The sequence below is a fragment of the Cibotium barometz genome, chromosome 23, assembly GCF_041138505.1.
Source record: "Cibotium barometz isolate CiBa-2024 chromosome 23, ASM4113850v1, whole genome shotgun sequence".
In the NCBI taxonomy this organism is placed as follows: domain Eukaryota; kingdom Viridiplantae; phylum Streptophyta; class Polypodiopsida; order Cyatheales; family Cibotiaceae; genus Cibotium; species Cibotium barometz.
This window is the reverse complement of record NC_141068.1, coordinates 41,973,276-41,999,452: the sequence shown is the minus strand read 5'-3', so window position 1 is coordinate 41,999,452 and position 26,177 is coordinate 41,973,276. Positions and strand designations below refer to the sequence as shown.

At 42.1% G+C, this 26,177-nt stretch overlaps 1 protein-coding gene across 1 annotated transcript; it reads left to right on the top strand.

Annotated features, from left to right (window-relative positions):
* The first annotated feature begins 315 nt into the window (after nt 1–315).
* LOC147625960 (uncharacterized) lies at nt 316–18,766 on the top strand. The gene is made up of 4 exons (XM_086817503.1): nt 316–729; nt 4,585–4,934; nt 18,160–18,246; nt 18,334–18,766. The coding sequence occupies exons 1-4, from the start codon at nt 453–455 to the stop codon at nt 18,541–18,543; spliced, it is 924 nt and encodes a 307-aa protein (XP_086673629.1). The 5' UTR covers nt 316–452; the 3' UTR covers nt 18,544–18,766.
* Nucleotides 18,767–26,177: the final 7,411 nt, after the last annotated feature.

Sequence of the window (26,177 nt, the reverse complement as noted above, 5' to 3'; positions counted from 1 at the left end):
TGAGATAATATAAAATATCATTAATTTTGTCAAAATATTATACACACAAAATGCAGGCTATTTTTGAATTAAACGTTGTGTGTGTGTGTCTGTCTCTCTCTCTCTTTGCAGGGCTTCTACCTAGCTGAAAATGGCAATTTTAAACTTGGCGTAGAAGCTTCGAGAGCCTTGCATGTCGATGAAGAAGGAAGAAGGAAAAATAAAAAATAGCCTTTAAAAATAAAAAACACGTGTCAGCCTTTCCCCAACCTTTGCACTGCAGCCATTTAATTAACCTAGGGTTAAGGTAATCTTCAACAGAAAATCAAACATTATTTTCTCTAGTCTTGTACGTCAGAGAAGGGCCATAAACCTCGATCACATTTTTCCAACGGAGCCGTGGAATCCAATCTCGCAGACCACGCGAAAGAAGAAGCAGCAGAGCAGCAGAAGAGGGTGAGAAAAGAGTCGAGATGCCAAAGCGGAAAACTGGAGCGCGGAAGAAGGCCGAGCAGCAGAAGGCTCGGCAGAAAGCCATCTCCCAACAGCAGTTCCACGTGGACCTGGGCAAGCATCCCTGCAACCTCATCATGACCTGCGATTTCTGCCAGAGGCCCCAGAAGAATCGAGCCTTCTGCTACTTCTGCGGCAGCGCCCCCAAGACCCCCGCCTGCGCAAGCTGTGGGAAAACGAAATGCATGTCAGCTGGCTCTGACTGTGTCGTCCGCCATCCTGGCCGAAATGTGACCGGTACGCCCATCCCATTTCACGGATCAGCTTTAGATTTGGCTTTCATGGGTTTTGCCGTACATAATTTAAGCATGGCTTTCAGCAGTGCTCACATAACCCAGTTTGTAGGGTTGAAATTTAGAAATCCCAGTTGGAATTCGACATTGCCTTTAATTTTAATGGTTGAAATTTGTACATTTTAGCTATAAATCCAGGAATTTGTACGATTTCTAGTGATTTTCCTGGTTAAGCCTAAGCATTGCTTTTAATTTTAAAGGTTGAGAAAAACACATTTTTTTCGAGCACTGTCTGCGAGACAAAAGGGCAGATTGTCCCCAATCTATTGCCTCCCGACTCAGATGTGCTTTCCACGTTTGACGTGTTTTGGAGATCATGGACATTCACTTAGTTCTACGGCTTCACCTGGCAAACCCACCTTGTGCAAGCAGCCATATTGCTTGAGCCCTGATCCATGTTGGGTCAATAGACTGGGCAAGTCCGTTAGCTCCATCCACACTGCATTTTTTTGATGAAAACTGTGTAGGTAGGTAAGCAGAAAGGATGAGAGACATGCAGTTTAATATGTATCAAATCAGCTCAACAAGGAGTAAAGCCACTTTAGAAGTTGTAGTATTGCATTTCCAAGTAACTGTCCCACGCTATATGAAAATTGGACACATTGAAGGCCACAATAATATTCACACTTGTAACCTCACAACCACAGTAAATAAGATTATAGTGCCTATGCACATTGATGATGTGGTGTATTTAAACTATATTGATTTTTGGAATTGTCGTATATTTGAATGGACCTATATCAAACGAGTATTTCCGTATTACCCATACGTGGCAGTAGGCCAAGCAAAGCCTTTCTGCAATGTGCCAATAAGCTTGGCTAAAGCGCTTCACCTCTAAACTTGTATTGTGGGATCGTGCTCATTCCCAAACCCACTTTATTGCCCCAAACTCCAATGACCCCTTTACTTGTAAATTTTCATCACGACAAAATGGTAGCACAACCACAATTGGGTAATGAGGTGATCTACCCCACCTTTTTGTATGAACAAGAAGGAAGGAAGACGTAGAGATTGTAACTCCGTGTGGGTGGGTAGGATGGGTTTCACAAAAAACTTGACCATTAATGCAATTAAACACTTAAATTGGTGAGTTCCTTAAACATATGTCACTTAATTCCACAAAACTGGAAAAGAGAGAGGTGCACATGTGACACCACTTAGAGTCCGGAATGGGCCGACCCCTGGGAGTATTTTATTACCTAAGGAGAAAAATATCATGTACAAGCTTTGGGGGAGTACACACGCTCTAGATTTATCCACATACAACCATGAATAATTCACATACACGGGCTGTCATCAAAAAGCCCCATGAAAATGCCAAGAATATGTATATTATGTGTGGATACCGGCCAACATAGCTTATCGAATAGCCCACATAGCTGTTTATAAATACATATGGCTGAATCGTAAGCCTATAAAGCTGTCCATGTACTCCTATGGTTGAGATACAATACCCCATGGCAATAGCAACAAGTACCCGATGGTTCAAATACATGCCCAATTGCTGTAGCAAGTGTCCAATGGATGTCCATATATAACCGATTATAAAGACAAATGTCAATGGCTGAAAAATCATAATATAATGATCAAATACCCTTACCTCATAGTCACAGGGGACGGAGGGGACGGACCCTTGGAACGGGGGGACGCCGTCCCGAGAACACTGTGGGACGGGGACGGACGGACGTCCCCACCTTGGCGTCCCTCACAAGGGACGGCGTTCCAGGGACGGATCCAGGAGGGGTTGGTTGTGGGGGACGGCTGCATGGGAACGCCTGTAGGTTACTGTTTGGGCAATGGTCACATTTTTGACCTTTTTTTTTTGGCCGTTTGGGAGGGGCTTTTCATGGGCCTTTAGCCTTGGCCCATAAGACTTGAGCCTTTGAGGCTTTGGGCCTTGGCCTCTCTCTTGCCTCCCTCCCTATAAGAAGACACACACACACTCCCTCTCACACTTCAAGCTTTAGCTTCACACACACACACTCTCTCTCCCCCTCAAGCGGCAAGCCTCAAGGACCAAGGTCTCAAGTTTCAAGCTCTCACACAAGCAAGCTGTAGCCTCTCAAGACCCACTCTCCCTCACACACTCTCTCTCAAGCTTCACACACACACACACACACACACACACCCACCCATCCTCACTCAAGTTCTCCCTCAACTTTCAAGGCTCAAGCCTCTCTCTCTCTCTCTCTCTCTCTCTCTCTCTCTCTCAAGCTATCAAGTGACAAGGAGGCATCCATCATCCATGGCATCCTCCTCATGGCAGTGGCTCTTCAAGTTCCAACTACCCGTAGAAGGACGACGGGATGGACATGGTGGGATGAGGTCAATCACACCCCATCCCGTCATGGAGGTGGTGCACAGCCATGGACATGCAAGCTTTGCCCGTATAGGCGAGTGGGTGGTACTGACAGGAGACAAACTGTACCTGTATGGATGGAGTCATGCAATGGATGATGATAAGACGAGCCCGAGCATCCAATATGCTTTGCAAAGCAGGGTCCACCAAGTGAGGTGTGGAGATAGCCATCCACACACCGGCTCCTTCGAGCAACAATTGAGTTTATTTTCCATTCCATGATGAGTATGCCATGGACATTATTGTACCACTTTGGTCTCATAGGCCCATTGGGTCTTTAGTAGACGCTTAATATATCTTTCTTTCTTTCTTTCTTTCTACGTACACACCATGGGAATCTTCCATCCCCCATAACTTCTCATCTCCAGTGTATAGCAGCAGTGCCAACGCCATCATACTACTCTTCATGACTTGATCTTCTCTCCCTTGGCTAGCTACACCAAAAGACTTGTGGAAGATGTGTAGAATGAGGAGAAAGCCCAAGGGGTCCTTCTTCAAAAATACAAAGGCACTAAGTGAGAGAGGCTACAACCTCTTACAATAAAACAGGCCAACTTAGTGGTTGCATGCGTTGCACTATAATATGCAAATTTTGCATGCCAAAGATAATCTTCCCAATCAGACTTTCTCCTAGAGACAAGCTCGAAGCATGTCCTCCAGTGTCTGATTAAACCTCTCTGTTTATGACGATTTGCCAAACTCATGTTCAATTGTGTATACTTCTTGCCAGAAATGACTTGTGAACTAAAAGAGTCACGGTTACTATCAATGCTTTGTAGCAATACAAACTAAACAGCTTTTCTGGGTGATTGTGGAGCTGTTACTGTACTTCTTGTGGGAATAAATGTTACCAGTTCAGTTAGGCAATCAACTATCACCCAAATGGCAGATTTTTGGACCTAATTGGGTCTCTGGTGTGATATCTCTCTCCTCTTCACTTGAATATTAAATTTAATGCACCATAATCACAGGTCTTCCTCTAGTGCATGTAAAATTGGTAACAAAGCTAAGGATCTTGAAACTGTGTGTAGAAAAGCAAAAAAAAATTAAAATCAATGGATGGTTAGTTTGTGCTCCGGGAAACTGATAGAGCCACTGGTGGATAGCTTGTACTTGTTCCAGAAAAATCATAGGGCTGCCTACTTTTTAATTATCTGGAAGAGAAAGCTTTGCAATAGAAGTCTTCTCGGGCCTCCATCCTCAGGAAGCCTACCATCACCAACACAAATGGAGAGCTAGTTACACCCCCAAGATGGACCCATAGATGAAGTAGATAATGTGTTGTTCTTAGTTGTAGCCTGTTGATGTGTTGATTTTATTTTTCCTTATTGAGCTATGTATTATTGGATTGTTCTATATCTTCTCACTTCCAAGTATCTCCATTATTAGCTCCATATCTTAGTATTGTAATGACAAAGTTTGACAGGTTTTGTTTTGCAGGGATGGGAATGGTTGGTTGCATTTGTGACTTTTGTGAGGCCTTCTTGTGCCATTCAAAGCGGTGTTTAACGACACATTGCTGCACTTGCCCACTCATTGATGCTGTGTGTGTGGAATGTGAACGGACAGTTTGGGAACATGGAGGTAGAATTTTCCGATGTTTCTCATGTGATCAATGGCTCTGTGAGGATGACCAATTTGAGCATCAAGCGTCATGTCAACAGCTTGAAAGTGAGACTTTTCATTGCTTATCATGTAACCGGCTGGGTTTATACACATGTCTCCGCTGCAAGATATGCTTTTGTGATGAGCATGTCAAAGGTGTCACAAATGCAAGCAAAAAAGGAGAGGTAATCTGTTTGTACTTTCAATGGATAGCTTGATCTTGTGAACGTGATTATGTGTATAGTCGAGTAGAGTAGGTAATTGTCTAGCCCTTAATACCTTAGTCTATTTGTTTCTATAAAAAATTAAAGATTAAACTCACATAGCTTTACGGAAATAAACCTTTTATATGTTAAGCACATTCTGAACTATTCAAAGCACACCGTAGATGGCATAGGTATCAAAATTCAAGCAATGTCCATGCATTTTACTCAGTTTCACGTGTGTTTATTATTCTAACTCATAGTGGTTATGAACTGTGGCTGTTGTCCTTTGTTCCACTCAAGGAGTTACATTATGTAACGTCTGATACACATTAGTGGGAGAAGGAGAGCAAGTTTTAGCACAATTTTTGGTCTAAAGCTGGAGAAATGTTGTGTGCCGGTCAAATTAAGAGCTTTTTCATGCATGTCTATTCAAGTCAAATATAGTGTGTGTGTCAAGGAAAACTCTTGGTATTCAAGTCATTCGGAAGCATATGGGCCTAGAGAAGCCAACTAGTCCAGATTTGCTATTGCAATCAAACACCAACCCACCATATATTACTCACCCACAACGCTGTAGTGTGACTTTTGTGATACTAACTGGTGTCATGGCTCCTCACGTCTTGATTTGGCAGTGAGGACAAGATAGATGCCTATGACTCTTCTGTGTGCAGGATACACTTGCGTCTCTGATGATGAGAGATCTATGTAAATCAGCTGTTAAGAAGAGCTCTTCATGTAGTTGAGTCTGTCAGTGTGAAGGCATGACTGATTTGTTCTATTTGTGAACGTATGACTTGTTTTTTGGCATTAGTGTTTCTTGGGCTTTAATGCTAATGATTGATTGTTTTGTTCTATATGTGAAAGTATGAATTGTTTTTCTTGGGCTTTAATGCTAGTGATTTTATTTGCGAGTTTTGCGATATGGATTTAGCCCCCTTGATACCTGTGATTTGTAGGTTAATGGGCAAGAATGAGAGTTGAACCACCTGATCCAGATAGGGCAGAATCCAAGCTATTCAGACTGTTCCCATATCCTTGCATCGCATGAATTTAAGACGTGGTCTGATTTTTGCAAGCATATGATATTTAGCTAGAATTTTGCTGGATTGATTACTTGCTTAAAGCTTGTGGGTTCCATGGTTCTGCAGCAGTGCAAGAGGGTAGTAACTGCCTGCTTTAGAGTGCCTGACATGTGAAATAAATATCGATAACTGTGAGGGATGATGGTTTTTCATCAACAGAAAGTGTGATTGATTGAAGAAAATGCATACAATTATTGGTGTCCATAACCAAGGCAGTAGGCCAAAGAGCCCATCCAATGGCTCATATTACACCGGAGTTTGGATCAAAATTGCAATGGGAAACCTACCCTGTAGCACGTGCAGTCAATAATATCTTCCAATAGTGGTCCCTCTGAATGAATGCAGGGAGTGTAGGCCTGAAGCAAAGGTGAATTGTTTGGTACATTGCATGGTAATGTCTGTGTGCTGCCTCGGTTGGCCAAACCTCCTAAGGGCATGTGGCACAATACTCTAGAGAGCTGTGACATGCGGAAGGATTTCCAGGATGTTGTCTTGGAAGAATCTAGGAGCATGATGGATTCACTCATGGAAGGGTTGGTGACCCTATTGAGTGTGTGAACTCATGGAAGGGTTGGTGACCCTAGTGAGTATGTGAACTCATGAAAGAGATGGTGACTTTTTTCAATGAGTACGTGAACTCATGGAAGGGTTGGTGACCCTAGTGAGTAAATGAACTCATGAAAGAGTTGGTGACTCTGTTCAGTGAGTATGTGAACTCACGGAAGGGTTGGTGACCCTAGTGAGTTATGTGAACTCATGAAAGGGCTGTTGCTCTGGTGAGTACAATACTTGGATCTTGCATGGGTGGGGTGCCCATAGTTGCGACTATTTTGATGTACAAGATGGCAAGTTGGGAGATTTAATCCAAATCATTGTGCACAAGCATTTGCTTGTGAAATGCACTTTCATGTGTGACTTAGAGAGATGAGACATGAAGCTGGCCGACTCTTCGATTGGTGCCACATAAACATATGTTGTAGGGCTGGTCAGGGGTTTCTCTCTTCTTTTATGCTGGTTGTGTTGCATATAGGCCACAGGAAGCCATTCGAGTCGCATACAGGCTCTCTGGGGCTGGTCAACATCTTCTCCTATTTCTCTACAGGCTGGCTGTGCTGTTTTTCAGCATAATTCCGGAAGATATCAAGGTTTTCTTTGATCGGAACAGTTCCAGGTTGTGCCTGGCTTCTACCTTGCTCTTTGACTGCGAGACGATTTGGCCGAAGTGGGCCTGTTTGGGGCTGTTGGGCTGCAAGCAGAAAGTTTTTTAGTCAAGAAAACCGGTAATATGTTCTCCCGGTTGAGCCGGGAGAACTCATGTATGATTTGGTGGAACCTATGGGTAGCCAAGAAGCTTGAAACATGGCTGGTTGTGCTGACAACTGTGTGAACAGCCATGTAATCAAGAGAGCAATTGGTGACTGTTTTGCCCTGGTTGGTGACTGAGGGCGTGGTTTCTCTGGAAGGCACTTGGTGATTGCTTTACCTTGGTTGGTGACTGAAGGCTTGTTTTCTTTGGAGAGCAGTTGAGTGACTGCTTTGCCTTGGTTGGTGACCGAGGGCTTGTTTTTCTTTGTTGTATTTCATTGATTTCGATAAATCTGGTGCTGGTGGAGGAGTGGATCTCCCGGGCACCAGCATCTTGTACAAGAGATTACTTTGTTGGTAATATAGACACCTTAGGGGGGACTGGCCCAACTCAGGCCCCTAGTGTCGTGTCATGTGCAAGATTGTATTTTGGCGTTTCGATGTATTGGTCCATGCTCATGATTTGATGGATTACTGAATGTATGCTGTGTTTGGCCATTAGTTTCTATATTCACACACCCACCTGTGACATTGGTATCAGAGCATCGATTTCTTTTTGTGGTTGAGAAAGGACAATTTTTGGGCATACATAGAATTTGGCTAAGCATATAGAACAGATAATATGAGCAGTCACACCGAGCCTCTTGAGCAGCAGAGGGCTCATGCCGAGGGATCTGTTGGAACTAATTATACTCCTTTTGAGCAGGAGAGGGCATATGCAAAAGGGACTGTTGGTATTGTACATACAGATCGTGTTGATGTAGATCCTGTTGATGTAAGGTCTGAGTTGGAGACCTTGAGGCACCAAGTTGGACGTTATCGTGATGAGACAGTAGAGTGGCAATCTTTGAGAAAAGATCCTAATGTGCAAAACGTTTTACAAAAAGGAAAATATCTCTAGATGATGCAGCCTTTGAGGCTATGGCAGGAGAGATGGGATATAAGGATCCTCGTGAATTGGCCATGTCTTATCTAAGAGGACGAAAGTATGTATTTGAGGACTTCAGTGGAAGAAGAGCTTCTTGCCTGGAAGCACATGGAGATTCAAGTGATTCAGAATTGGCTATATCTCATCCCCATTATACTGTTCCATGTCGAGAGCGTTCTCGTCATGCTGATTCCATTTGATCTATGAGTAGCACTCGGGATAGTGGAAAGAGGGCTTGACAAGAATCCCCTAACACTAAAACTGATGAGCGTGGCAGATCTCACTCAAAGTAGAAAGCTAAAGAGTTCAAGTCAGGGGATAAGGACATCAAATTTGAAAATTTCTTTGGAAAGATGGAAATTACCAAAGCTCTTGCTGTTATTTGGCAATTCGAAATTGCTTTTTGCAATGAAGACTTCTCGGAGAAGTCTAAACTGAGGCATGTGGGTGTGCATCTGAAAGAAATAGCTAGTGATTGGTGGATGGCCAAACTTTTGCATCATAGTGCTCTCGCACATGGGCTGAATTAAAAACTTAGTTTTATGCTCAATTCCTACCACCAACCTCTGCTAAAAATGTGCACAAAGAATGGGATTGGTTAAAGCAAGAAGATGGGGAGTTGGAGAAGACTTACATTAGCAAATATTGGAAGGTATTGCTGAAAGTTACTCCTTTCATGACACTCTTTGATGAAGAGAAGAAAAGAAAGTTTGAGTTTGGATTGTATATGATCATTCAAAAGAGTCTTGAGGTGTATCCAAATCAAACTGTTCAGTAGTTAACACATTCAGCTACCGTAGCTGAAAAGTTGCACATAAAACAAGACAAAGCTAAGCCAATTTTAGATTCTCTCAAGTGTAAGAAGAGGGCTGGTTATGACCAGAAAAAGGGCGGACAGCCCTCAAAAAGTTATGCCTAGGATACAAAGGAATGCTCATTCAAGAAGTCGTGGGGCAAACGTAATGATCATGGACTGTCAAGACAACAAAGGATGGAGCATGCACATGATAGAAAATGTTTTGGATGTGCTTTTGTGCTTTTCCTACGCTTGTAGCCCAAGTTTTCCCTAGGCGCCTCCTTTTGTCCACTTATCCATGCCCAAAATAATAATATGTCCAGCCCTTCATTAAAGATATGTGAACACACTGACTTATAAGCATTATAAGTCACTTCGATGAATAAAACCACATGCTGCTCATGCTCTGTAGCCATCTTTCAAGCCAAACTTTGCTAGTAAATGCTTCAGCTTTCTCTTGTGAAAAGTCCCCGTTCTCACCTTGCTTCTGCTTTGTGTATGGGATTGTTCCAAAACACTAATAAAAACTGGTGAAGGGACCAAATGGTGACAACGCCTCTGTCTTATAAAGCAGTTGACCGCAACTGTATAAGCCTGATACCAGTGAAATATTCTTCAAGTATAGCAGATCCACTACCAATCTCTAATATTTCATAATCCAAGCATTCAAAGCCATATATCTAGATCCATGATCCAAAGTTTGATATGGGCACAAGAGCCATCTGTATTAAGAAACAAATTTTGGCCATATCTTGAGTTAACAACTCTGAGAATAACCAAACACAGGCACAAGAGCTAACTATGTCCCAAATATCCATAAATCCATATGTAGCTTTAAGTACCTGCAAAAATAAAGTAAGTAGAATACATAGCCAAAAATTTCTTGCCATGCCATAAAAGCACCACTCCTATGAAAAATGAAACCATAAATGCTCGCCAAGGTTTCCCCTTTCCTCGAGACTTTCTCACTAGGGTCACCAATCCTTCCATGAGTCTAGATATTAACTCACTAGAGTCACCAACTCTTGCATGAGTTCACAGGGTCACCAACCCGAAGTCACTCACTAGGGTCACCAACCCTTCCATGAGTTCATGAATTATTCACTGGATAGAATCACCAACTCTTCCATGATCCCATGAGGTCAGATAGTGTAACATGTGGAAGCTTCGGGGGAGATCGGTAACTTCAATGCTCAGAAAACAGCACACTTGTCGTGACGAAATTAATGCACAAGACTGAATATAGATGTGCCGAAAAATAGAGAGAGAGAGAGGGAGAAGAGGACACAGTATTTGGTCCCGAATACCCTTTGTAGGGCCGCCACCACGAATGGTGTATTTGCTTTTATTAGAATGATGCAAAAAATTGAAATAAAAGACTGAGTGAACCTTCTTGGCTGAGGTGGATCTCTGCCCTTGACCTTCAATCCTTCACCCCTTCTGCGTTAGCTTGTTCTTGGCTGTCCTAGCCCTTGGTTTAGCTTCAGCACTTGGTGAATTATGAGATAAATGAACTGATTTGTGGCTTTGGTATTTATACCCTTGAGGACATCCAGTCGGTTGGTTCTACAGCAGTCGGCTGTCCGTAAAATGCTCCACGACTAGAAAATACAGCATTAAATGCTAAAAAATGCTGTGCATGACTAAAATAAATGCTGGCCACCATGCACCTCAGATCTGGTTGCTGGATAGCCTGTGTGGGCCCCCACACCTGGTCTACAGTCCCCTAGGGGCTGTGTAACCAGTCGGCCACCTGTCGAGGAGCCCTAGGGCTGTCTACAGCCCCTCCATGGCCATCCCATGGCTGGTGGGTACAGCCAAGGCCTTCCTAGCCCCTATGGGGGTGGTTCTACACCTTCCCCATGCCCACTCTGTCCTTGGGGTAGCCCTATGGGCTGGCCCCTTTCCTATATGCAAACCCTAACTGTCTACACAGTGATCTGGCATCAGTAACATACCAGATACACAGGACCACTGACATCATTCCAGAGGGAGACTCACAGCACGAATTGGCACTGTTTCATGTGCAGGACGATGCACACCTGACCTTGGATGCATGTGCAGGACAATGCACACGTGACCTTGGACGACTGGAATGGAACCCTAGTTGACTCGTCCCTGACTGGGCTCACATGGGATCAGTTTTCCACCCCAGGTCTTGCACCTTCTGTACAGATATGTCTACGTGGCATCCAAGTGCGGGATGCACGTGACAGATAGTGAGTAATCAGACTCACCAACTCCTGTCACTAACTCTTCTCGCTGCACAAAGTCACCAACTCTTCCATGAGTTCAGATGCTCTCTCACCAGAGTCACCAACTCTTTCATGAGTGTAGTATAACATAAGATAAGATTAAATCACAAGAATAGAGATCGTGGTTCTCTATAAACATGTCTGCGATACATAGTTTTACAGGCGTTTCGGCCGATAATAGAAATCCATAGAAAAATCCTCGATGCATAAGATATCCATAAATTCCAAAAATCCACTACGTCCCATAGAACATGGATCGAGAAAAAGATACTCCTTCCTAGTAAAGGGAGTGATAGAGCTGCATATAAAGCCGAAGAATCATTGAGGGAATAATAACCATATAGATGCGCCAAACCATTGTATATGTATAAATCCTCGAGCAAAGATATGCCAAAAACTTAGTCCATAGTCGTTATCCATAAGAAAAACCATATAACATGAGTATAGTGAGTATATAACATGCACGTTCCTAAACATGCAATTCCATAAGCTCTGAAAGAGTGCATAGAGCGGAAGCAAAGGAGCACTAGAGTGTGCTGAATAGAGAGTGCAAGAGAGAGAGAGAGATATGGAACAACTATGCTGAATATACTGAAGCAAAACAGTCCCAAGCAAGAGACACAGATAGTCTCATAAGTGAGGGAGCAAAATATGTATACAAGACTGAATGAAAAGTGACAGGTGTAACATGAGAGGGATGAAGACCGTAGTAATCACAACCTTAGTCTACACTTAACTGCACTTAATGATGTTTAAGAGACAAACAGATATAGACAAGTATGTGTCAATGCAATGCAGCTATATTAGATGAATGAAAGATGTTACAATGCTGATCCAAATGGATCTGTAATGCTGAATATGCTGCCTATATGCTGTAAATGCGGGCTGAACTGCTGTCCACTCTTTCCCTTGTCTCCTGGGAAGGAAACGCTGAAGGGAGCTTTGGGAACAGTAGCTGAATGCTGATGGGATGATGAAAACGCAGACCTGATGGCTGAATCTGGACTGTATGCTGCTGCGTTTTGCTGAAGATGATGGCTGAACTGATGCGTTAACTGTAGATGATGCTGAGGATGATGCGTTAACTGTGGATGATGCTGAGGATGATGCGTTTACTGATTCTGCTGCTGCTGATGATGCGTTAGAGCACCATGGGCTGAATGGTACTATGATGATGCTGCTAGTGTATGCTGATGATGCCAGGCTGAAAACGCATGAAGATGAGGATGCGCTTCCCTGCTGAGCCTGTGATGACTGAATGGATGAGGTGCCTGAATATATAAGGATGCATGCTGCTGGTCGGCCAGATGGACTACAGTCGGCCAGATGCCATGTCTCCAAATAATGCTAGTCGGCTGCCCCAAAAATGCCTGGAAAATGCTTTAAATGCCTGTAAAAATACCTGATAAATCTGATGATGCTAATGAAGCCATAATGATGCCATGTCACTGTACACCTGACTGGTGTGCACGTGACAACAGGCCAGCCCCTTCTATTTATAGGTGAGGAATGCTGGCCGATTGGAGCTGATAAGCTAGCCGACTGGAGCAAATAAGGTGGCTGACTGGTAAATCCCCATATGGGTTGGAAAAAATCCCAAAAAATTATGAAAAAAAGGGGTGGCCAGCCCACAATCAAGGGCCATGCAAAAGGGACCAAAAGGACACCAAAAATGGGTAGAAATTGGGGATGAATGTGCTAACACCCCCTCTCAGCACTAGATGCTGAACAAACTCCGAGAAGCCGAAGATGAGCCAAGGAAGCCTGAGAAACCGGTTTGGTGAACAAATTTGTAGCATTCTCCGCTGAAGGACAACACTCCAAACGCAAATCTCCAACAAGAACCCGTTCACGAACATAGTGATACTGAATCTTAATGTGTTTTGTACGAGCATGAAACACAGGATTCTTGGCGATGGTGATCAACTCTGATTGTCACACCAAAGAAGAGTAGATCTGGTAGGAGGACAGCCGAGCTCCTCCAATAATATCTGCAACCAAATTGTCTCACATGCAACATAACAAACCGCACGGTACTCCGCCTCAGTAGAGGAAAGTGCCATAGTAGGCTGCTTTTTACTGCTCCATGAAATGGCTTGACCTGAGTGTAAAATCACAACTAGTGGTTGAACGCCGAGTATCTGGATCTCCATCCCAATCTGAATCAGACCACCCAACAAGAGTGCATCCTTGGCCATAGAAGATGCCAAAGTCCAGAGTGCCACGCAAGTACCGAAGAACTTTGAGAGCACATTGCTAATGCTGCTGACGGGGTTTGGATGAGAAAGAACTCAATAAACTGATTGCGAAACATATGTCCAATCGGGAGTAGGTCAATCACACCAAACAGCCGACGAGAACGTGATACTATCCTTCAAGGTAGGATCAAAACGTACGTACGGATCCAATCCGTACCGTACATCCGTACGTACGGATCGATCCGTACGTTTTTTTTGGGGGGGTTGCGGAGTGCCTGCGTCTTGCGTCTGGAGGCAGTACGACCTCAACCTTTCGGTAAGAGCTAGCCGCCATGCTCTCTCCTCTCTACAGTCGCACTCTCTCTCTCTCTCTCTCTCTCTCTTCGCTACTGTTGCCGCCGCCTTCTCCCTGGGCCGCCCCCTGCTCACCGCCGCCTCAGTTTGCCTCTGCCCTCACCGCCCCTGTTCGCTTCGCACCTCTGTGCGTAGCCGCCCTCTCTGTTCGCCACTGGTGCCCAGTACGGCTAGCAATATAACTCACCCACCCTTGCTCAGGCCCCCAAGGCAGCAACATAACTCTCTCTCTCTCTCTCTCTCTCTCTCTCTCTCTGAGCCTTAGCCCACCATCTGTGGACGACTCACTTGTGACAATGTGACTTGTCTTAAGTAATAAGTATTAAGTATTAAGTATGATTGACGACTTGTGATTCTAATTTCTCACTTTTGAATTAGTAGGTTTGTGACCTTGTTGTGTCTCTATTTCGAAAGTTTTATATGTCAATGTGGACATGGACTGAAATTTTATGTAGGTGGCTGAAATTTCTGAGATTTTATGTATTTTTACCAATGGTACGTATTTTTACGTACCTTAAAAATTTTTCCGTACCAAACAACGTACAGTACGTATGGATCCGTACAGTACATAACGTTTGGTACCACCTTGCTGTCCTTGATCAAACCCTGGAGAAGCATCAAGTAGAGAAAGCTTCTCACTAGTATCTAGCTTCTCACTAGTATCCATAGGAGAAGATACTGGTCTGCATCCAGCCATCTGAAATCTGTCGAGAATCTCCCGTGTGTACTTCTGCTGAGAGAAGAAAATGCCCTTCGAGGTTTGCCAAATCTCAAAGCCGAGAAAATAATGCAGAAGGCTAAGATCCGTCATCTCAAACTCTGTCTCCAAAGCTTCCATAACAGAACAGATCCTCACAGAATAAGAACGTGTAAAGATGAGGTCATCAACATAGATCACAATGATAACAATCAACCCCTTCTCAAGGAGGATATAAAGGTTCGAATCTACATGAGAGCGGCGCAGGCCGAGTTTCTGAAAGAACTCATCAATCCGCTGGTACTAAGCCCGCGGAGCTTGCTTCAGACCATATAAAGCCTTCTTCAGCCGGTACACATGATTCTTTGTTTGCTTGGAACAAAAGATCCCGGCGGCTAATCAACATAAACCTCCTGTGTAAGCTCTCCATTCAGGAAAGCCGACTTGACGTCCATCTGGAAAACGGGCCATCTATGATGACCTGCAAGAGCAAGAACGTTGTGAATGGTAGTCACATGGGCCGTCGGAGTGAAGGTCTCATCGAAGTCGACTCCAGGGCGCTAAGCATAACCCTTGGCAACCAACCTCGCCTTGTGCTTGTCCAAACTGCCATTAGCTCGGAACTTCGATTTGAAGATCCAACGCACACCAATCACCTTATGCTGCAATGGTCGAGGCACCAAAGTCCAAGTGCCATTCCGTTCGATAGCATACAGCTCTAGCTCTGTCTGCATAGCACGAAGCCAAGGCTCATGTGAAAGAGCCTCGTCCAGTGGGATCAGAAGGACCATAATGATAAAGGACATAAGAGCATAGTTAACAAACACGTTGCCCTCATGAATTTGTTTCCCTATAACTCTGGAAGATCGCAGGAGAGAACTAGGCAGAGGAGCGAAGGAAGCTCACGTAACCAAGAATCACGAACTGTCTGATAACACCATCCAGGCACAGATCTGCTCAAACTCGTTGGAGGAGGAGCAGAGTCATCATCATCTGACTGAGAATCCACCGCTGGAGGTGTAACAGAAGCAAAGGGAGGAGGAGGAGGAGGCAGAGACGGAGGTGGAGGAAGAAGAAGCTCATCACCCCCCTCTGAAGATGTAGGAGTCTCGTCGAACACCACATCACGGCTTACAACAACTTTGAGCTGTCTCCGAATGCCATGGGTCTTGCAATATTGCTGAAACTCTTGGGATGTAAAATCACCCCTCCGTCGGTCCTGAGAGCGTTGACGGAATGATTGGTCTCTTTTTCCACCTCAACTCTCCAATCACAGAAGTGCTGAAAAGCCTCATCCTTGGTCTTCAGAAAGAAAACCCGAATATATCTAGAAAAATCATCCACCATCACGAGCATGTACAACGCCTTACTCAAAGACGCGGTACTCATAGGACCACGTAAGTCTGCATGAATGAGAGCAAGTGATGTCGAAGATCTGTGTGTTGCCTCCTTCAGAAAGGCGGCTCGATGTAAACAAGAGGAACAAGCAGAAGACGGAGCCTTGATGGTCGGTAAACCCTCAACCAATCCATCCTTCGAAGCTCATCCTTCGAGGCTCGCTGTAGAAGCTGATAGCTCAACTGGCCAAACCGAGCATGCCAAAGAGCAGAAGAAACATCAGAAGAAAGCAGAGGGGTCAACTTGTAAAGACCACTATCTTGGACTCCTTGAGCCAAGATGCTACCAGTCGCCTTATGACGAATGGTAAATCTCATAACAAGAAAAGATCACCTCCGCACCCTGAGCTGTAAGAGCACTCACTGACAAAAGGTTAAAAGCCAAATCTGGAATATACAGAACGTCAGAGAAGTACCTCTTGTCCTCGGAAGAGCGGAAGATGGGGATGGTGCCATATCCATGCACTGGCACGTAAGAAGAATCACCAAGAGTGATCTCGCCTTACCTGGCAGTGAAGTCCTCGAACCAATCTCGATGGGGTGTCATGTGAGCAGTAGCACTGCTATCCACAATCCAATACCGTGACTGAGAAGTCACAAGAGCAAGTATACGCCGAGTACTTGCTAATAGAAGGATGCCATCCTCCTTCTTGGGTTGAGACACCGTTGTAGAGGAAGAGTTCTTTGCTACTTCATCACGCTTCTTCTTGTGACATTGGGGCGATTTATGACCCTTCTTGCCACAATAATGACATTCAATGTCCTTATTATTTGAAGATTTGTTGTTATCTTTATTCTTGTCGGAATCCTTGGAGTTCTTGTCAGAACCCCCTTTCCCTTTCTTTTGTTGAATCTTTCCTTTATCTTGCGCTGCCAAAGCTTCATCAGGGCCACAAGAGGTGCCAGTCCGCTCCTCAAAGCCGCAAGTGAGACTCAATCTGCATAACGGAGGGGAGAACTTCCTCTCAAGTAACTGGAACAGGACGAGGAGAAGAAACAAGAGACTGAAAATATGCATCAAACCTCTCTGGAAGCTTGGAGAGAAGCCGAATAGCCATGTCCTCTATAGAGATGTCCTTGCCACAAACAGCAAGCTCGTCTCGGAGATCTTTCATCTTCGAGATGAAAGCAGATAAAGATGGAAAGGCAAAAATTGATAAGTTCATAAGTTGCTTTTCCAATGCCAAAATCCGACTTGGAGACTTAATCTCATAGAGATCCGCGAAAGCCTTCCAAACTTCATGTGCAGCATTTGCTGTATGCACATGTGAGAGAACAGAATCCTGACAGTTCAACATCAGAAAGGAGAAAACACGACGATCATTTGCTTGCGAAATATCAATCTGTGCTTGAGTCGCACCACCGGAAGCAAGGGTGGGAGGGGTGGCATTGGCTGGTGTAACAAGCCAATCCCAAAGATCCATGCCACGCAAGGCTGATTTCACCTTCACCTTCCATAAGGTGTAGTTGGAACCATCCAACTTTGCAGACTCAGAGAACATATGAAGAGAGGTCGGTGCAGCCATCACAAAAGCTTGGGCTCAATCTCAAGAAATATGCACTATCTTAGAAGAAGAAGTGTCCTTCACAGGTACCAAGAGTGCCACCAAAGCCCAAAATACCACAGATCCCCTCTGCAAAAGGGAATGACCACCGGAGAGGAAAACGCAGCCAGAAAAGGGCTGCTGCCCTGAAAAAACAGGCCACCTATGCCCAAACTCCACATGGAAAGAAAACGCTGATCAGAAAATGACTATCATTGGATATGGAGATCGGGGATACATTATCGGAGTATCTCTGGCCATCTTGCTTCGGGATTTTCAGTACCACATGTACAAGGGCGGTCCATGTAGTACGCAGGTCTTCTTTGCATTTCATTTTCAGTACTTTCTATTTCCATGTTCACAGTTTATACATTGAACTTTTGTAACACATGTTGGTCTCATAGGCCTTTTGGTTCTTTTGTAGATGTTAATAAAAGCTTTGTTTCTCGCTCTCTCTTCTTGTCTAAAGCTCTGTTTGTTTCGTCTTTCTCTCTCTCTCCCTCTCTCTCTTCTTATCTAAAGCTTTGTTTGTTTAGTCTGTTTTTTACACCATCTGTTTTGTCTGCTATTAAATATGCTTCAGCTTCCACCTTTGGTCTTATGGTGAGGAGACCATGATTGAGATGTTATCTTTCACAATTGCTGCAGGCACTGACATGCAAGAAATGTGCCTATCCACTGAGGGAAACCAAGGATATAAGTGTATCAGTCAGGCAACACAAATTTGGGCGACAGGTATAGTCATCTTATTATCCCTTTCTCATCGTTTCTGACTATTTTCTTATGTTTCCAAATATATAATGAGTTTCTCATCTTATGCAGGGAGGAGGCGAAGGAGAATCTTATTATGGATCATATTCTCAAGGTGGTGATTATGGAAATAGTGATGTAGATGAAGATGATGAAGGAGAGGAAGATGAAAGTGAGGGTGAAGAGGAAGAGGAATCGTATGATGATGATGATGATGGCAAGCCAAGTACTGTAGTTGGAATCGCAGCTTTAAACCTCAAGGAGTATCGCTCCCAGGGATGATTGATCAGATGCATGCAGAAAAATAATGCCTGGTGCTTATGTGTTTGCTCAAAAACTCCTCGTGTCATTTGCTATGAATTTTCAATGTTTTTTAAATGCTCCACATATGATAGATGTAAGATACAGGTGATGCCACTGTTAAGATTATTGTATACCCTTGTGATTTATCAAGTTTCAATAAATGACCTCATGAATCACTATTAAAGGGCAGTGGTTTCAATTATACACTTAAGCTGTTCCATCTGTGCTACTCCGTCCGTCCAATTGCCACATTGACTACCTCATGCAAAAGCAACATAATCAGGTTGCTGATTATCTTAGATTTGAGGCCTTCTTGAATGCCTGAGATGCTCTGTTGATCTGCTCTTAGATTGAGATCAGATGAGGAATGAAGGGAAAAGAAAGGCTTTTATAAAGGGCACAATTGCTCCTTTCTAGTGGTCGGCTTGCTTGAGCATTGACCTGACCAGATCCAGAACCTGCTGCTGCCGCTTGACCAAGCTGCCCACCTCTCTGATGTCTGGTGCTTGGTGCTGGGAACTTGGCCTAATAAGCTACAAGGACATCTAAACAGATGTCAACTTCAAGTGGATTACAAAACTGTGTGGGGCCGATGGTTGTATGTAGATACAACTCTTCCGCAAGTCCATCCGGATGGCCATGTTCTTAGACTAGTGCTCACAACGCAGCAGTGCACAACACTAACCCAGAACTTGCACATACAGAATGACTGTGTCCACGAGGCACCGAAGTGCAGGGTGCACATGGCATTCCCTCTTGCTTACCTTGTTCACGGGAGTCACACTGCTTCCATTGTTGGCCTGTCAACAATGGTAGAAACCCTTGGAAAAATGATATTGCTGCATGGAAAGCACTTCCGAAAAATCTTGGGCTCAATCTTGGTATCGGCGGTGATGGAAAGCTCTAGTGCACGTTGCACATCACTAACCCAAAGCCTGCACATAATTAATGATTGTATGTCAACATGGCACAGAAGAATGATTGGGCATTAAATGATCTACACTTTTGAAAGGGTCTTTCCTTGTTTACGAAGGGAGCAAAGGGCTATTTACAGAATGTTGGGAACAAATATGCGCTTTGTTATGGGAGGGGTTCGATGTGTGCCACAATGCAGATATCATATTTTTTTATTTTTTCATAATTTTAAGTGTCATGGTTTGAACTTGGGACCTCCAAGCATTTGAATCTTGTATGTATTTAGAAGGTTAGCTTAACTAAGGCATCATATTAAAACCTAACATAAACAAATCTAAGAACAATTACATTACATTCTTCATTATATTGCCTAGTATGTAAGCATGTAAAAATGTAATAATTAGCATATCATATTAAAATCAACCATTAAACTCTTCTATCAAATTTAGAACTTTCCTCCTTCAATGCATGCTATACATATTGCTACAAGTGGCACTAATTATTGCTACTAGGTTGAGATACTTAAGACATCCATCATTCAATCACCAACTTGTGTGATGTAAGCCACACAAAAGAAAGGCATCACTAGCTAAATGTTGTTCAAGATAATTAACCTTTATGAAGAGTTCTGAGATTACACCAATCTGTGTTAAAACTTTAGGTATATGTCGTGATTTGACTTACACTAACCCATACCCTTTGAGTTCTAGACACGTGTTAGTGCTACATGTTCTATCCCAGATGTTATACTTATCACACTTTACATAACATTGTCCTAAATAATAGTTGCTACAAGAAGCTTGTACGGGGCTAAATCAATACTAGCCTATAAGCAACTACATCATATTTATATAGGGATCATTGTGGGCTAAATCAAGACTAGCATATTAGAAGAAAACTAATATAAGTATGATGTGCAAGCACCAAGTGTCCGTAGATATTACAAGTTGCCTATATATCATATGTCAAAAACAATCATCACTTATACAAAATTATGCTAGCCTATTGATGATGAAATCTGCCAAGCTATATGTAGAGGCGAGCAGGTCTAAATATATGTAGAGCCTATTTATGACAAAAGCTGCCAAGCTATATATGTAGAGGCCAATATATCTAAATATATGAGATTAGAATTCATGATATAAAAATCCCCAAAAATATGTCCAAGTATAATAGATTCCATGGTATAAAATTCCCAGAAGAATTAAGACAATTTTAAGATGAGAGTAAGGTACCATATACACAGGTCAGCAAGTTAAGCATCATCAGTACTATAAACTACCTACCTATCTATGTACATAAGACTATGTCTCAAAATGATCAGGGGGCATGGTAAGACATACATGATGAGACAGTAGGGGTTGAAATCCATCAGGCTAAACATTAGATAGGCAAGACTAGATGGTATCTAAAACCATTGTCTCTACCACTTTCATTTCAAACATAGAGAGGTGAGTATTCATATGAGAGGTTTAAATTAGCAAAACACCAAAGAACAAGCACCAAATTATACACAAAAAAGAAGAAGCCAAAGTATGCATTCAGAATACCTGGGGAATCCATAATAGATGTCCTTGTGAAATGTAGACGTTGAGAGAGAGAGATGAAGTGTAGTATTTCTTACAGATGCTGAAAATATAGGTAGCTGCACTAACTATACACCAACAACATATTGAAGCATTACACAAGCACATTAGTAGATCGGAACACACAAACTTAATACATCAATTAACTTATGAATACATCAATCAATTGATAATCATCTCCCTCTGTGTGTGTAACTTATGAATACATCAATCAACTGATAATCCCCTCCCTCTGTGTGTGTAACTTATGAATACATCAATCAACTGATAATCCCCTCCCTCTGTGTAACTTATGGATACATCAATCAACTGATAATCCTCTCCCTGTGTGTGTGTGTGCGCGCGCGCATGTGTGCTAATATATATATATATTCAATGTAATGGTAATTGTACTGTCCTTTATGAATTCCCATCATACTATGTAATGGCAATGTAATGCCCCTTCACCTCCTTAAACTATCTAGTTATCTTCTTTAATCTTCCATCGGATATGATTTTTTTTGAACGGTATTGCATTCGGGCAAGATTCAATATTAGAGGGGCAATTATAAATTCTACACAACATCACACATTGATTCTTATTACATTACTTAATACACTCCACATTACTTAGTGGTGAAATTTTCAATGATGACATAATTGGCAAGTAAACACTTGCTATGTACACATAGCAAGTTTTTATCTATTTGGGTGCACATTTTGCCCTTGTTGAGAGACACTCTGTTCATTGCTTGGTCCTTGTGTTTGCATTGCCATTGCTCTTCATGTAGACCCTTTACTTTTATTTGTCACGTTTATCCCATCACCTCACACCTTACCTTTATCAATCCTAAGGTTACTTTTCTTTTGAACTAATTAATTATTGCAAAACAATTGGGCACCCATATTTTGATAATGTGTAGTGAATTTTTTCTTGTCCTTATTGAAGCTTCAACAATGAGATGGAAAAAGGCACTTTGTCTCAAAGTGGCAACGTGCATTTGTGGCTTAATACTATGCATACCACTTGACTCAATAAATCCATTATCCCACATTAGACTTGAGTATGCCTGTTTTCTCCTACTACTAGGACCACTCCATCACATACCTCAATTGTGCATGTGAAATGTTGTGTGAAATATCGCTTGAGAAACATTCTCTACATTTTTTTGGTCTTGCCTTGGAAATTGCTCGGTCAAAGCTATTGGGGTCAATCATAAAGCGATCCAAAGGCAAACATTTATTTTGCTTTTAATTTTTTCTAGATTCGGAGTTGATATGATTGATTAACATTTATTATTTGTCTAAGTATAGTTATTATTTATTACAATAAAAAGTCAATCATCAACGAGTGATCCAAATTTGTAGGTTTGTTTTTGCAATTTTATTTAGATTTCGTGTAGATATGTTTTGATTAGTATTTATTGTTTATGTAACTATAGTGATTGTTTATAATAAATACATTACCCAATGGCATAGTGGCAAGAGGCAAGACACCCTTTTCTAAGGGGCATTTGCACTTGGTTTTAATTTTTGTTTGGGTGGGGACAATAGCCTTGTAGTAGAGCTTTGGGCTATTATTCATGGGACATAAGTTTGAATGGTGGGATAAAGAGTGTGTTGGCAATACTTGTTTTAAAAAAAAGAGGATTAGAGCGGATGCGACTAAATATCAAGTTGTATTTAAAACCATTGCATCCACTACTTTCATATCAAACGACTGGTTAGGCAACTATTCTTAAGATATATTTTCAAGGTTTGAGAGCATGCATGAAAGTTATGGTACTCGATTAAGAGTACCAATGACATATGTTCAAGTCAATTGCTTACCTTAGCATGCATATAAGTTATGGTACTACCCGATTAAGAGCAGCATATGTTCAAGTTAAGTGCTTACTTTAGCCTTGTATTGCTTATTATCAAAATTGACTTATATACAAATGACTAGTGTTCACACTAGTCACTTGTATTGCTTATTGTTAAAATTGAACTATATACAAGTGACTAGTGTCACACTAGTCACTTATATTGCTGATTGTCAAAATTGACCTATATGCAAGTGACTAGTTCTGAGGCTAAAACTTAAAAATGGTATGGCTACAATTACTAGTCTAAGTAAGTATACACAAGAAGTCCTTAGACTTTCCATATTTGAAGTTTACAAAGGAAGTATACAAGGGAATTATACAAAGGAAGCCTTTAAAAATGGTCTTGCCAATATTACTAGTCTTATGTAAGTATACAAAGGAAGTCCGTAGACTTTTCATTTTTGAAGTATACAAAGAAAGTCCTTATTTGACATTACTGGTAAGTTCGTTTGTCACACTGTAATGCTCCTTTGCTAAGGGGTTAAAGGTAGAGTTTCCCTTGCCTAGATGGAGGCAAGAAGGAGATAGCCATCACACGATGGTTTTGTCTCACAAAAGGTGGATAAGGAAGAAGCTAATGATAGAGGGAAACCCACAATCAAACCTAGTATCTAGTTTTTATCCATTAAGCAAGAAAAATTCAATAGCATACATGTAAGTAAGAGTAGAGAAGAGAAGAGCTCACAAGTATTCTATTGCTAGGGAATGAATGTGTCTTGCTTTTTATCAAAACTGACTTATATACAAATGATTAGTGTTCACACTAGCCACTTGTATTGCTTGTTGTTAAAATTGACCTATATACAAGTGACTAGTGTTCACATTCACACTAGTCACTTGTATTGCTTATTGTCAAAATTGACCTATATATAAGTGACTAATGCTAGCTAAAACTTAAAATGGTATGGCTACTATTACTAGTCTAAGTATACACAATGGAAGTCCTTAGACTTTTCTATTTGAAGTTTACAAAGGAATTATACAAAGGAAGCCCTTAAAAATGGTCTGGCCACTATTACTAGTCTTAAGTAAGTTCAAGCATCATCTTAGAAAAGATAGGTGCTTCCTGTTTGAGTAGGGAAAATGATAAGGTGCCTTTTACGGTAGGTCGTGTGAGTGAATCCATGTTAACCTACGAAGTGGTTAATATAGCCCCCTTCCTAATGGTGCCACGTCCTTGCATCACCCAAGTTGGTGGTGAAGCTGTTGTCAGGTCAGAGAGGTGTGGATTGTCCAAGATATGCCGTGAAGATACGCTAATTACGTGGTAAGATTGGCGACCGAACTACAACTGGATACATGTCATGTTGGTGATAATATTTGGCTAGCCTTGGTGGTAGTAGGAACCTTATCGATGCGGCTTGAAAGATATATGCGATGTAGAAGTTGTTTATGCAAGGCCACCTTCTCTTATGAAAGTGGCTTGGGCTAATTTAAAACCTCGCTACAAAGATAGAGACCACACCCCTGAAACATTAAACCCAACCCTTAGGGGAAGAGTCACCTGGATATCTAAGGGTACCCTAGCTAGCTAAGGAAAGTACAATGCGTCTAAGCAAAGACATGGCTGCCCCATAAGTTTACCTATGAGCAGAAATATACCAAGTGGGAGCCTCAAGCAAACGATTTTTATCCACAACTTGAGCCCTACTTTATTGGATCCCCATTAAGATGCTAGAAGCTCAAGGCTTCCATGAGAGAAACCCTATTGCTTGGGTCCCAAAAACCTCATCGTCTGCACCATAACCTTCTAAGTCAAAGAAAGTGAATCGATGGCCCCAAAACCCAATTCTATCTAGTACGCTACAGATTGATGAATCCCAACAAAGCTACTAGAAGCTCAAGGCTTCTATAAAGGAAACCCTACATTTGGATTCTATTATAACATTTGTGGAAGCAACCTCATTGTAGGGGGTTCGATTGTGCAATATCGTTCTCCCTCCCCTCCCTCCCTCTTCCCCCTCTTACTATGGGTTGTGCATTTTCAAGCAGGTATGGTATTGTAGAACGTGGTCATCTATATTAATGAATGGTATTCAGGTTATGAGCATTAAACGATTCAAAATCTTACGGAAATGAGAGGGGAACGACGAGCTGGAGAGAGAAGAGAGAGGCAAGGTGCTCCAAAAAACACACAACCCCTTATCTGAAATTGCATGTATTTAAAAAGAATAGGATATACTCGCTCTTCCCCAAAAAAGTACAAAAGATGCCTTTATTATTATTGTGTAGAAATTCGAGGAAAGCTGCCTTTATGATTAACATTAAAAAAGACAAAATGTGTTTTTTATTTTTTTTGTTACAAAAGTAGAGTACATCTCTCCCACTACTATAAATATAGAGATAAGCTTCAAAGCACTTTGTTAATTGCAATTTCCACCAAGCCTTATTAGTAGAGTACACCAACATCCTTCCACTTCCTCGCTAATGATGATGTTATTTCTCAAGTGAAGGCCAAACTAGTGGGCTTAATTGCGATATGGCCAGCCCCCCACGGTTTATTGATGAATCGTCTGAGCATGTCTTGCTAGAGGAAGTGCGAAAGGGTACGAGCGTCATTCGCTTACTTTGTGCTTTCACGCTGGAGGACAAGCAAGTCCCATAGTAGTAAAGACGATGGTTTTCACATTTCTGTATTTGGAAGTTATGCGTGATGAATATACTTGGTTTTATTTTCACTTTGAAGCAATAACCTCGATGTAGAGGATGTGATGTTGTCATGATTTTCTCTTTTTCACTCCCTCTGGATCTCTCTCGCTCTCTCCCTCTCAAATAATTATGTCATGCATCTCTCTCCAATTCTCTTCGCCCCTCTCTCTCTTGATGGATGGGGGAGGGTATCTTTTTAGAATCCGCTCACCCGGATCCCAAAAGGCGCTCGCTAGAAAGTGCTCATCATAAAAAAATCCCCCCCTTTTTATTTATATCATCTACCATGATTAATGTGTTTAATCAGCTGTGTGCCCTGACTCATATTATTTTAGATGTAGGTGATGATTGAGTGGTGGGTTATATGTTAATTGCCGATGGAACATGTATTGGCCCACTATGAGATATTTTGGAAAACATGGTTTTATATTTGGCATTAATATTTTTGTAAGACTAATGCCTCAAACCTTTGTATATACCAATTAGTATTTTATACTTTTAGTAGCCTAAGACTTTATATTTGTAACTTATTTTTTGTACAGCTTTTACACTTAAAAAGTACTTATGCTTTGTTTTTGGAGTTATCTTTTTGAAAAGCAAGCTTTCTAATACATAT